The sequence below is a fragment of the Castor canadensis genome, chromosome X (genome assembly GCF_047511655.1).
Source record: "Castor canadensis chromosome X, mCasCan1.hap1v2, whole genome shotgun sequence".
Lineage (NCBI taxonomy): Eukaryota > Metazoa > Chordata > Mammalia > Rodentia > Castoridae > Castor > Castor canadensis.
Genome location: NC_133405.1, coordinates 39,686,456 through 39,699,171, shown reverse-complemented (window position 1 = coordinate 39,699,171; position 12,716 = coordinate 39,686,456). Strand labels below are relative to the sequence as shown.

General features: G+C 33.5%; 1 protein-coding gene and 1 non-coding gene across 9 annotated transcripts in view; both read right to left on the bottom strand.

Annotated features, from left to right (window-relative positions):
• The window catches only part of Lrch2 (leucine rich repeats and calponin homology domain containing 2), a 139,529-nt gene that overhangs the window by 52,705 nt on the left and 74,108 nt on the right, over positions 1–12,716 (bottom strand). For 5 of the 8 annotated variants that reach the window (XM_074064041.1, XM_074064040.1, XM_074064044.1 and 2 more), the window contains 5 exons: positions 9,658–9,708; positions 7,024–7,081; positions 6,160–6,272; positions 5,872–6,009; positions 5,636–5,713 (listed from right to left, as the gene is read on the bottom strand). In XM_074064041.1, coding sequence (XP_073920142.1) covers positions 5,636–5,713; positions 5,872–6,009; positions 6,160–6,272; positions 7,024–7,081; positions 9,658–9,708 — 438 coding nt within the window. The remainder of the gene's footprint in view (positions 1–5,635; positions 5,714–5,871; positions 6,010–6,159; positions 6,273–7,023; positions 7,082–9,657; positions 9,709–12,716) is intronic. The other 3 variants (XM_074064043.1, XM_074064037.1, XM_074064042.1) reach the window with 1 other exon arrangement.
• On the bottom strand, positions 9,177–9,306 carry LOC141420181 (small nucleolar RNA SNORA35). The gene has a single exon (XR_012444851.1). It is a non-coding gene; the product is annotated as a small nucleolar RNA SNORA35 (small nucleolar RNA).

The window sequence follows — 12,716 nt, the reverse complement described above, 5'->3', positions numbered from 1 at the left end:
AGGCAGCAACTTTCTGAGTAGGACTCCAATTGCTCAGTAAATAAGAACAATTGACAAATGGAATTGCATCCAATTAAAAAGCTTTTTCACAGCAAAGGGAACAATCACCACAATCAAGAGACAACCCACAGAATGGGGAAAAAAATCTTTGCTTGCTATTCATTAGATGAAGGATTAATATTCACAATATACAAAGAGCTCAAAAAAATAAATATCAAAAGAACAAATAACACAACTAATAAATGAGCAAATGAATTGAATGGACAGGTCTTAGATGAAGTGTAAATGGCTAATATACACGGAAAGAAATGTTCAACATCCTTAGCCATAAAGGAAATGCATATCAAAATGACACTGAAATTCTATCCCACCCCAGTCAGAATGGCAATTATCACAAATTAAACAACAAATGCTTGTGAGGATAAGGGGAGAAAAAGAATCCATATACAATGTTGGTGGGAATGTAAATTAATGTGGCCACTATGGAAATCAGTATGAAGGTGCATAAACTAAAAATAGACTTACTCTATGTCCCTTCTACACCATACTTGAGCAAATATCTGAAGGACTGTAAGTCAACATAAAAGAAAAATACCTGCACACCCATGTTTATAGCAGAACTATTCACAAAAGCCAAGTTATGGAATCAGCCAAGGTCCCCATCAACTGATGAATAAGTAAAGAAAATGTGGTATATAGAAATCTTAAACTGGCTGAACCCACCATAAGGGGCTATGGTAGAATGAAGAAATTAGAGAAGATAAACCAATTGAGGTTATAATATCTATCTATCTATCTATCTATCTATCTATCTATCTATAAGTATCACATGGACACTCTCTGTGTAGCTACCTTTATCTCAAACAAGCAAAAATGTCATGCTTTTCTTTTTCTTTTTTCTCTTTTTTCTTCTACAAAATTGGAGAACTTTCCCAGGTGGAGAGCTGGCACCATTGAGAGGGGAAAGGTGATGGGGAAAGAGAGTAGGAGGGTGAACATGGTGTAAAAAATGTGTACACATGTATGTAAATGCAAAAATGATACCTGTTGAAACCATTCCAGGAAACAGGGGTTGGGGGGATAAAGAGAATGGTAGAGGGGGTAAAGTCAAGTATGATATATTTGATACATTGTAAGAACCTATGTAAATACCACAATGTACCCAGCACAAAAATAGAGAAAAAAATTAAGTTTCTTGAAAATCAAAACAAACCAAAAAAAGAAAAACCGAGAAAATAAAAAAATGTGGATATACACAATGGAATATTATTGAGCCATAATGAAGAAAATTTATGCCATTTGCAAGAAAATGGATGAAACTGTTGATCATTATGTTGAACAAGATAAGCTCAAAAAGCCTATGATTTCTCTCATATGCACAATCTAGACTTAAAGAACAACAACAGTAATGGGACATGAGCTTTTGGGGATGTCTAGGGAGGGGAAATCAGTGGGAGAGGGAAGGATAAGGAGAGCATACTGGGAGGTGAACATGATTGAAGTATATATACATATATAAATATGAACCTAGAATAATGAATCCCACTAAATATTGTTTGAAAAAGAGGGGGAGGGGAGAGGGGTGTTAAGGGAGTTTAATGAATGGGGTGAATCTGACCAAAGTACTATGTATGCATCTATGGAAACACCACAGCGAACCCTCTTTGTACAATTAATGCATACTAACAAAAAACAAAATAAAAGAAAGTGAAATTAAGGAAATAATTTTATTCACAGTAACATAAAAGAGAATGAAATACTAAGGACTTAATTTAACAAAAGAAGGAAAAATCTCACACGTTAAAAACTACAAAACTGTTTAAATTAATTTTCAAATATGTAAATAAATTCAAAGGTGTCTCATGTTCATGAATCAGAAGACTAAATGCTGTGAAGATGACAAAATTCCCCAAATTATTCTGTAGACTCAATGTAATCCCTAACAAAACTCCCAGCTGGCTATTTTGCATAAATTGACCAGCTAATACTAAAATTGATACAGAAATGCAAGGGACTTACTCAGTACAGCCAAAAAAAAACTTGAAATAGAGTAAGTTTGGAGCACTCACACTTATTTCAAAACATACACAAAGCTACAGTGAGTAAAACAGGGTGATTCTGACATAAAGAAATCAATGCAAAAAAAATCAAGTCTAGAAATGCAGCTTTATATTTACAGTTAATTAAATTTTGACAAGGGTGCCAAGAGAATTTGGTGAAAGAAAGAAGAATCCTATCAACAAATGGTGCCTTGAAAACCATCTATTCACATGCAAAAGAATGAATTTAGAACCTTATCTCACATCATGGACAAAACCGAGCTAAAAAAGAATCATAGACTGAAACTAAAAAACTTCTAGAAGAAAACAGAGGTATAAATCTTTATAACTTGGATTAGGCAATGTTCTCTTAGATATAACATGAAAATCATAAACACAGCAGAAGAAAAGGGGTAAACTGGACATCATCAAATTAAAAGCTTGCGTGCTGTAAATGATAATATCAAAAAAGTGAAAAGACAACCCATCAGAATGAAAAAATATATGCATTTATTTAATTCATAAGAAACTTATGAATTACATATATGAACATATAGCTGGGAGAGTGACTCAGGTGGTAGAGCACCTACTTTGCAAGCATAAGGCCCTGACTTTAAACCCTAGTACTGCCAAAAAAATGTGACCATTATATATGGTCTACAACTCAGCCATAATTAAGAAATGAAGCACAAATTTATGCTACAACATGGATTGACTTTGAAAACATTATACTAAGTGAAAGACGTCAACACAAAAGACTATATTTATTGTATGGTCTTATTAAATATAATGTCCAGACTAAGCAAATTTATGAAGACAAAACAAGGAAGGAACTGTCAATATTACACACTTAGGCTATTCTGACTGTTGCCCAATTCTGTGAATATACTAAAAAACATTTACACGTACATTTTATTGCTGCTGGTTTGTTTATGGTTTTGTTTTTTTTGGGGGGGAGGTTACTGGGATTTGAACTCAGGGTCTTGAGCTTGGTAGGCAGGTGCTCTACCACTTGAGCCATGCCTCCACTTTAAATGTACATTTTAAATGAGTGAGTATTTATGGCACATTAATTATATCTTAATAAAGATGTTTTGTAAAAAAAAATCCACACATATTCTGAAAAAAGAGAACTTTACTTTTCTCCATATACAGTAATTAACTCAAAATTGATTAATCACAGACCTAAATGCAAAACCTAAGATTATAAACGTCTACAAGTAAACACAGGAGAAATTTCTGTGACCTTGAGTTGTGCAAAGGTTTCTTAGGAGTGACAAAAAAAAAAGGCCCATTTTAAATCAATGATAGATTATACATCAAAAACTTTGAAATCCTTGCTCCTTGAAATCTCAAACTCTTTCATAAGAAAACAAACTATCTGATTTACAAAACAGATAAAAGACTGAAAGATACACTTCAACAAAGAAAATATTCAGATGTCAAATAAATCCTTGAAAAGATAATCAACATTATAAGTCTTCAGAGAAATGCAAATTAAAACTGTACTGGGGGCTGGAGGTGTGGCTCAAGCAGAATGTCTTCTTAGCAAGCGTGAAGCCCTAAATTCAAACCCCAGCACCGCACCCCCCCAAAAAAAAGTATTGGCAAGCCAAAATGTCTTTATCACAATGACTACTGAATCAGTGAGGAATGAAAAATGAACTCTCACATACTGCTGATATGAATGTAAAATAATATGATTACTTTGAAAAAGAATTGTGTACTTTCTTAAAATGTTAAACATGTACCAACTAAACATTCCACTTATTCCACTGCTAGGTATTAACCCAAAATTAAGAATACATATATCCATACAAATCCATATACAACTGTACATGCTGCTTTGTTTGCAGTAGTTTCTGCAAAACTAGAAATAACCTAAATGTCCATCAGCAGGTAGATAGATCAAACTGCTATAACTATACATGATATTCTGCTCAGAAACAAAAAGGAATGCCCTATTTATATGTGCAACAACACTAATAGGTTTAAAATTATCCCAGGTGAAAGACAGGAAAAAATATCAAGCATATTATGTCATTCTATTCATATAAAGCTCTAGAAAATACTAATCTATAATGATAATCTGCACTGATAGAAAGTAGATTAGTGGTTGCCTAGGGAAGGAAGGAATTCAAAGGGACATGAGGAAACTTTGGGAGATAATAGATGTATTCATGATTTTGATGATGGTGATGATTTCATGGTGTATGCACATCAAAAGTTATCAGGGCTTGTGCTGTGGCTCACTGGGTAGAATGTTTGCTTAGCATGTATGAGACCCTGGTTCAACCTCCAGCACTACAAAAAAAAACGTATCAGACTGTACACTTTGTTTATGTGGACATTATTATAAATCAATTGTACCGCAATAAAACTGTTAAAAATTAGAAAATATCCTAACATGAAAAGAATTAAATGAAAAAATTGCATATTACCACTTCGAAGTTTAGAGAAAGAAAAACACATTGAAATTAAAAATAAAAGTTCTTAAAAACAAAACTGCCAAAACAAAACAATGTACATAATGTAACAATAGCTAGCTTCTTAAATTTTCGATTTTCTCACTAAGAGATTATCAGAACAAAAAAGAAAGAACTAACATAAACCTTTTAAGAATTACAATTTTAAAACATCATGTCAGACTGGGCAAGATGCCACATGCCTATAATCCTAGCTACTTGGGAGGCAAAGTTAGGAGATTGTGGTCTAAACTCAGCCCAGGCGAAAGTATCAGATCCTATCTGAAAAACTAACTAAAAGCAAAAGGACTTGGATATGGCTCAAGTGGTAGACTGTTTTCCCACCAAGCATAAGACCCTGAGGTTCCATCCCAGGTACTTCCAAATAACAGCACGTCAAACACAGATACAGAACAGCATGTAGTTGACAAATTACACAGTTATTCATTGATTCTTTATACATTAAATTTGTTTACTTGAGAAAGGGGCTAAAATGGGATATTGAAGATCAGATTATGATGACATCATTGAAGAGTGTTTAACACACACAGATTGTGATCTGCTAAAATGTCATTTCTTTTGAGTCAGTCATACTGAAGTTAGTTTTATGCTTTCAAAAAAAGGGGCATTTTTATTATACTTTTTTATCTATTTAAAATACTGCATTAATCATTAATTTTATAGTACTGCAATTATAGTATGAAATGCAAGCCAATTCAAAGGTTTTCCATTGCAGATAATATCATAATATGCTACTAAGATTTCCAATTTGACATTTTAAATAAAGTTTAAAATGCTGTTACGCAAATCTTCATATCAGAACCTATTTATGGATTTGAAAAGGACTCTAAATGTCCAACAGGAGAAAAAAATGAGAGTAGCAACTGCATCACAACCAAGCTGTCATACAGCCACTATTAGCAAACTTTTCCACACAGGAAGCTGTTTTATAAATGAATTTACAAGTTTAAAAATATTTATTAGCTAAATGTTGTAATTATGTACAAGAGCTTAGCAGAAGGTACCAAGAGAAGGTATGCATTTTCATATTCAGAAAACATGGTTCACTGCTACTGTGAATACTACTCCACTTACGTGTAACAAATTAATACTTAAATGTTAAATACTTACCTGTGAAACACCAAGCTTTTTGCAAGCATCAAGAAAATTTTCTACATTTCTTCGACATTTTGCCATGCTCAGCTTGGGCTGTAAAGTAAAGGGGGAAAAAAAGATGTATTTTCACGCATTCTGACCCATAACTTAACTAAAGCTGAAAATTGAATTTATTGCAACATACTACTTAAAGACAGTTTAAGAAACTATATTTTCTTTTGGAGAGCTAACAAACTGTAGCCAAACCTTACCACTGCTGGTGATGGTACATGAATACTGGCTACAGAGCGTGGCCTTATGTGATTGGCTAAATGGCAAAGAACAACCCCATCCATTAGTGCAGCTCCAATGTCATCAGGCAAAATTACTTTTAACCTGGATTCCAGATTCTAAAAAGAAATAGGTATAAATCACAGATATTAGTAGTTGTTTATGATCCAAAAATTTTAGAGAATATTGAAAATATCCCTATGCTAATAACTATATACCTTACTAATTTTCCAAGTTAAACAAATTTCTATCAAACAGATCTGACTTACATTGCGAAGTTGTCGTATTTGCTCTCGCTCTTCCCGTAAATGCTCCATCTTTCTTCTCATTGTAAATCCTGGATCTGCTGCTCCATATTCCTGGCGAGATGAGCGGCTAAAAGCTTCATAAAAACAGAAATTTCCTAACTTGTTACAAAGCTAATAAAAGGAACAACGACTGATGGAGAAACAGGCATGATAAAAGAAATCAGTACAACATTACACAAAATGCTATTACTTATTAATAGATTAAATTTTTAATTATATATGTGAACTTTACCTACATAATTGAAATCAATCAGGAATAAAAATGTTAAGCTTTCTACTACCTACACATGTTCTTATTTAAATAAATTATTAGAAACTTATGACACAGGATAAAAATGATTATTGAACATATGTCAGCCTTCTATCTTTAAAGAAAAAAGGAAACTTTTCTTGAAGGTCAATATAGTTATTCAGGAATAAAAACTATAGCTCAATACCTTGCCAAGTAACATGGATCCATTTTCTTTTGGGCTTGCCAAATACGAAAAGATGTCTTTTAAAACCACAATATAATGGAGTGCTATAATTTCAAAGAGTTTGGTCTGCTGGCAGAGTGGTCATTCTAACAGTAGTCACAGCAGAGTAGAAATAAGACTGCAGTATATATAAGGCAAAAAGCTGAGGTTTCAGAAGCTGGAAGGTCTTTAAAGAGGAAGAAAGAAATGGGGATGGGAATTGGAAAGACAAATAAAGTTAAGAGAAAATTACTTTTAGGAAAGGGGAAAGAGTCTAGTGTACTTAAAACTATGGAATCGATTCCATTTAAGCTGGGAAATTATCATTTCAATATAACCAATACATTTTAATTAAAGAATATATATTTACCTGATCTAGGCTTCAAGCCAAAGGGACCATGTGAAAAACCGTCTGTTCTGTCATATTCCTAAAAACAAAAAACAAAACCGTTTTGTTTCAAAATAATCTAGATACTTATATCCATTTCAATTTTGAGACGTGCTTATTTTTTTCATGAATTAGTGGAAGGGAGAAAGGCAATTTTCATTTTAATTTAAGTTCATAAATTTCACTTTTAAAAGGTCAATATTTGCTTTGACCTGATAGCCTTTAGTATGAGGAAAATGGGGGTGGGGGGAATCATTACCAAAGTGCATTAAATAGGTAACACTTTTTGAAAGAGGCAGATTAAAGTCTCCAAACTATTTTAGCACACTTCAATGAAAAGTTATGTAAATTTGCCTACATTTACTCATATCTACCTACTATTGTATTAACTACAGTTAATAGTGGATAATTTGAGGCCAATCCACATATTTATATTAATAGGGACTACAGAATAATAGATGATATTATTATCTCTTCTACCTGAATATACATTGTTTCAAGGTGCTTTTTCACATATAATGGTGTGTTCTGGAAAGATAGGTTATATCAAACAAATTGGAGCTTGGAGTCAGAAAGCTTAGGTTATATTTTGAGCAAACGTTTAATTTGTCTGTGATTGATGCTTCAACTTTCAAATGGAATTGTTGTAAAGATTAAATGAAGTGACTAAATAAACGTACATTATAAACTGTAAAGGGATAAGATAACGTAATCTTGGCAGCATCTTTAAGCTGAGCAGCAACTCTAGGAAGGAGGTGGGCTGTCATTTCTCTGCCATTTATTGAACAATCTCTTCAGCTGGCGTGCATCTACTTTTAGGTTCAAATGTTGAGGCAAGCACTTTGTTAAAAGCAATATGCTAAATGGTTTTACCATTTTCTTTTAACATGAAATTGAAGCAATCAGAATTCTGTAGATTATCTGGATGTTTCCTGATTAACATGTGATATATAATTCAAGTTGAATGTTAGGTGAGCTATAAAAACACACACTCATCATCTTATCTAACTACAGCCTTACAGTTTGCCTTCATTATTTTGGTTAAACTATTAGGAATTCCTAGACAAAAATTTCACTTATTCCAATGCAAGTAAAAATGTATCATAAATACAACATAACCTATCTGAAAAAATTGGCACTAATACTCTTTCCCTGTGGCACTAACACTCTAAAATCCTAAAGTAACTAATCATATAAGTGGTAGTCCCTTATATGCTTACATTTGTTATAACTTAAAGGTTAAAGAAAGAATTTACAAAAACATATGACCAAGACTAAATTTAGGATATCCTAATTTAAACTGTTTTCTAAAATATAATTTTAACTTCTATACAAATAATTTAGAATGTTTATAAAACTCATGGTCAAGTCCATATATAAGTTTAATAATGCAAATAACTCAATATAATACACATACGTGAAATGAATACACATACAACATACATAATAGAAAACTACCTAAAGAGTTAACATTATACAGTGAATCTGGACCATCTAAACACTTAGGTGTGTGAGCTAACTACAGGAAGTTCTAACAATAGGAAGTTTTCCAGAATGGTGGCTTCCACAAAATGTGAGACATGCTCTCTATATAAATGTGCCTTTGCTCTAAGGAGTATGGATAGTAGATTTAATTTCCAATCTCTTTTGTAGGGAAACTGAGCCATGTCTTTGCTCAACTCCAGCCTGCAGTTAGAGGTCTGAAGAAACGGCAAGGTGCATATAAATGCAATCAGTCATGTTTTGAAGATTGGATAATACCAAAAAGGGAATTTTCAGACCTTACATAACCTAGCTGTTCAAGTTAACATACTGTCATTTTAAGTTTTCTAATAAAACTGCTTTTTAATGTGAAAAAAAACCACTTAGGTGAAGTCCTAAATTCACCAAATGAATGCATAATCATTTATTTACTAATATAAACACACTTTAGATTACTAAATAAGGTAATCAAATTGAAGTAGAAGAGATCCTATTTGGGATGTTTTAAATTTAAATCTCTTGTGGTAAAGAACTAAATTAGAAGAATTGATCATTCAAACCACCAGAGTACTTGATCAAGATTTTACAAACTGTGACTTTCATATACTGGCTTCTACAAAGCCCCCTACCCCTAAGGTCTAAGATGCCAGGAATTGTGTAACCTTCTGTCGATAGGAACAGCCCACTACAGGGATGTTTCTCGTGGAAAAAGGATTATTTCTCTTGCATTGCTTTCAGACCTAATTGGTTACAAGAAAAACCAAAGGCCATTAGACAATGCTAAAATGCTTTTCTCAAACTAAAATTTCAAAACTGAAAAAAATTCCAAAGCTGTTGTTAAAATCCACCACTTATTTTTAAATATGGATTGATTAGAAAAGCATACATTTCATAAAGTGACTTCTGTGATCTACAGATATTTTCCACAGAAAATCACAAGAAAGTGAGATTTGCTAGGAACATTTATACAAAGAAATGGTGTTTTAAAAATTTTTAGATTAGAAAGTCTACCATGGATTTTAAAATATGGGTGAATGAATTATGAGGTTAGAGAGAAGCAGCCAGGAAGAACCCTACATAAACACAGAAAACATATGAAAAACACATATATAACATATAAAACAGAATTTATACCTCAGATGATACTGGAGATTGTGGTGACATATTAGCATTATCATTCTCTTGCTAAAATATAAAAATAAAAACATGAAAGATGAAATTAAAATACGAAACAATGATATAAACATATAACAGGAAAACTGAAAATTGTTTTGTTCAACTGCTAAAAGACGACTCTGGAATATACCTTCTAGAACCTTGCCATTCAAAATGTGGTCTGTGAATCTACAGTAAAGATATCCTCTGGTAGTTTGTGAGAAATACAGAATCTCAGCCCCAACAAATGAGAATCTACATAAGAGCCTACAGTGATTCATACATATTTAAAGTTTGAGAAGTACTATCTATACACAATAGGAATGATGTATTACAATCTGAAAAGTGTAAACGAAGGCATGCAAAAGTTCAATCACCCCAAATAAGAAATTTTCTCTGGAAAATTATGTGTATCAATATAAGCTTAGAAATAATTATAAAGAATTTAATTGAATAAAAAATTAAATGGTCCACAGTTTTTGAATAACTATTCTACTGCCAGCATTTACAAAAAGTCTTGCCATCTAACCTGGAATATGTATACCACATAGAACATTTATGCATTCAACAAATGATTATTGGCCACCTACTATATTTCAGATACTCTGCTAAGTACTGGGAGCACTGCAATTTAGTAAAATGCCACCCTTGAAGAGTCTCTCAGTCTAGAGGATGTGTACAGGTAATAGACCATTCTCTGTCTGTGCATGATATATTATGAGGTATAGATTAAGAGATTTGGGGGCTGGCAGGAGTGATAAAAACAGACAAGGCTCCTGAGAAAGTAAAGTCTCAGTAAAAGCAGTGGTAGCATGCACCTGTAGTCCCAGCTATTTGGAAGGCTGAGACAGGAGGTTAGCTCAAATCCAGGAGTTCAAGGCCAGCCTGGGTAACACAGTGAGCCCTGTCTTAAAAAAATAAAATAACACCACCAACAACAACAAAAAAACCTGAGTATTTAGCAGAAAAGATGGAAGGGAACATTTCAAGATGAAAGGATAAAAAGAAAGACTCAGAAGCAATAAATGGAAGGATGAATGTAACAAGAAAGCCTTTGAGAAGCTCTGTATTCTTGGAGCGTAAGGTGAAAGGAAGGCAAGTTATAAGTTCAGGCTGAGGTGGCAAGTAGGCCCTTGGTCATTAAAGATCTAGAATTTACCTCTGAAATTATGGGGAGAAACCGAAGGTCTCAGAACAAGGGCATGGTCTGACTGTATTTGTGTTCTTTGAAACAATTCTTCTGGTCATACTGAGGAGAATGGACTAGAGAAAGAAGAACAAGGAAGCTACTGCAGTTAACTGCAGGCAAGAAATGACAAGGGCCTGTGCCAAGACAGTAACAATGGAAAAGAAGGTACACAATGAATACAGAATATTTCAGCACCCTAAAATAAACAAATTAGTGGGTCTTGGTGGCAGATTAGATATTAAAGTAGGCAGAACAAAAAGGGGTATGAGGGGACAGGGAGAGTGGCCAAACTGAACCTCTAACTTAGAGTTCAGCAAATATTTTCTGTAAAAAGCTAGATAGTAAATATTTCAGGCTTTGTGGTTCATTTGGTCTCTGTGCACTACTCAACTCTGCCATTCTAATGCAAAAGGTACATGGTAAATGGGTGTGGTGTTTTTCCAATAAATTTTTACTTACAAACAGCCAGTGGGCCAGATTTGACCCTGGGCAAAAATTCACCAACTCCTGCTTTAGCTGTATGGTAAATAGTGATCCCACTAACTAGCTCATTAGTTCTCAACCTTGGCTGCACATTAAACTCACATGGGAAATTTTAAACACTTCATTATCCAGGCCATACTACATCATAAAATACACTAATTACATCTAAATATCTGGGAGTGAGACCCAGACATCAGTATTCTTTAAAACTCACCAGGTGATTTCTCTGTGCAGTCAAAGTTGAAAACCACTATACCAACTGAAAAACCACGTTAAGAAGAAAAAAAATGAAAATACTAAGTCCTTGGTGGGCATCTGAGATACATCCAGCAGAGATTCTAAGCAGATAGGAAGATGGATGCATTACAAAATCCTGAGGTTCAGGTGACAAGTATGAACTAGAGAAACAAAACCCAGAGATACCAGCACGTACACAGGTGTTGTTCATTGAGCCAATAAAGCCACTCTAGAGTCCATGCAATAGGCCATGACTTGAGGAACTATAATATTTAAGGGACAAACTGAGATCTTGCAAAGCTAGTGCAGTGGAAAGCTGGGTCAGGTATAAAGGAATTCATTGTGTTCACAGATGGTAAATATTACCAAACACACTCAAAGAAAACAAGTCACTCAGGCTTAACCATTGATGCTAACAGTGAAAAGATAAATAACTTTTGGCACAACTGTCTGTTATTTATCCCAGTAAATACTGATGGGAAGGACATGGAGAGATATTGGCATTTGAGTTACGGAAAGAAAGTCATTTAGCCCTATTTATTATTTTTCCTTGTGTGTGTGTGTGTGTGTGTGTGTGTGTGTGTGTGTGTGTGTGTGTGTTTTATTTCTTAAAAGTAAAGGTAATTTCAGGAGCCCTGACAAGTATCCGACATCAGATTAACTATCAATTTCCACAACCAAAAAATACACAAACTCAGGCATTTGTAGTGGTAAGAATGCATTGCTTCAAAAACTGCTAGGCTGCTACAGAGCCTAAGCTGGTGTAACAGAAAATTTATAGTAATGTATAAACTATTCAAATCTAATTTAATGTTTTAAAATAGTGCACAAAATTTATGGAATTTTTGAAAGAAGTTTCTAAAAAATTCTCAACCACCATGACTTAGGAAGATAAAAGGTAGGAAAAGATAACAACTTGAAATTCATAGATTATAAATATAAGATGAATGATAAACTAAAACTACTGGAAATTCTGTTATAAAGGACATATGGAAATATATTATTAAATTAATAACTGATAAGAAGGGGATTAAGTAGAAAGGAGAAAAATAAAGGGGATGAATCAATTCAGATTACAATACATATATACATGGAAATGTCACAATAAAACTCCTTGCATAGCTATCTT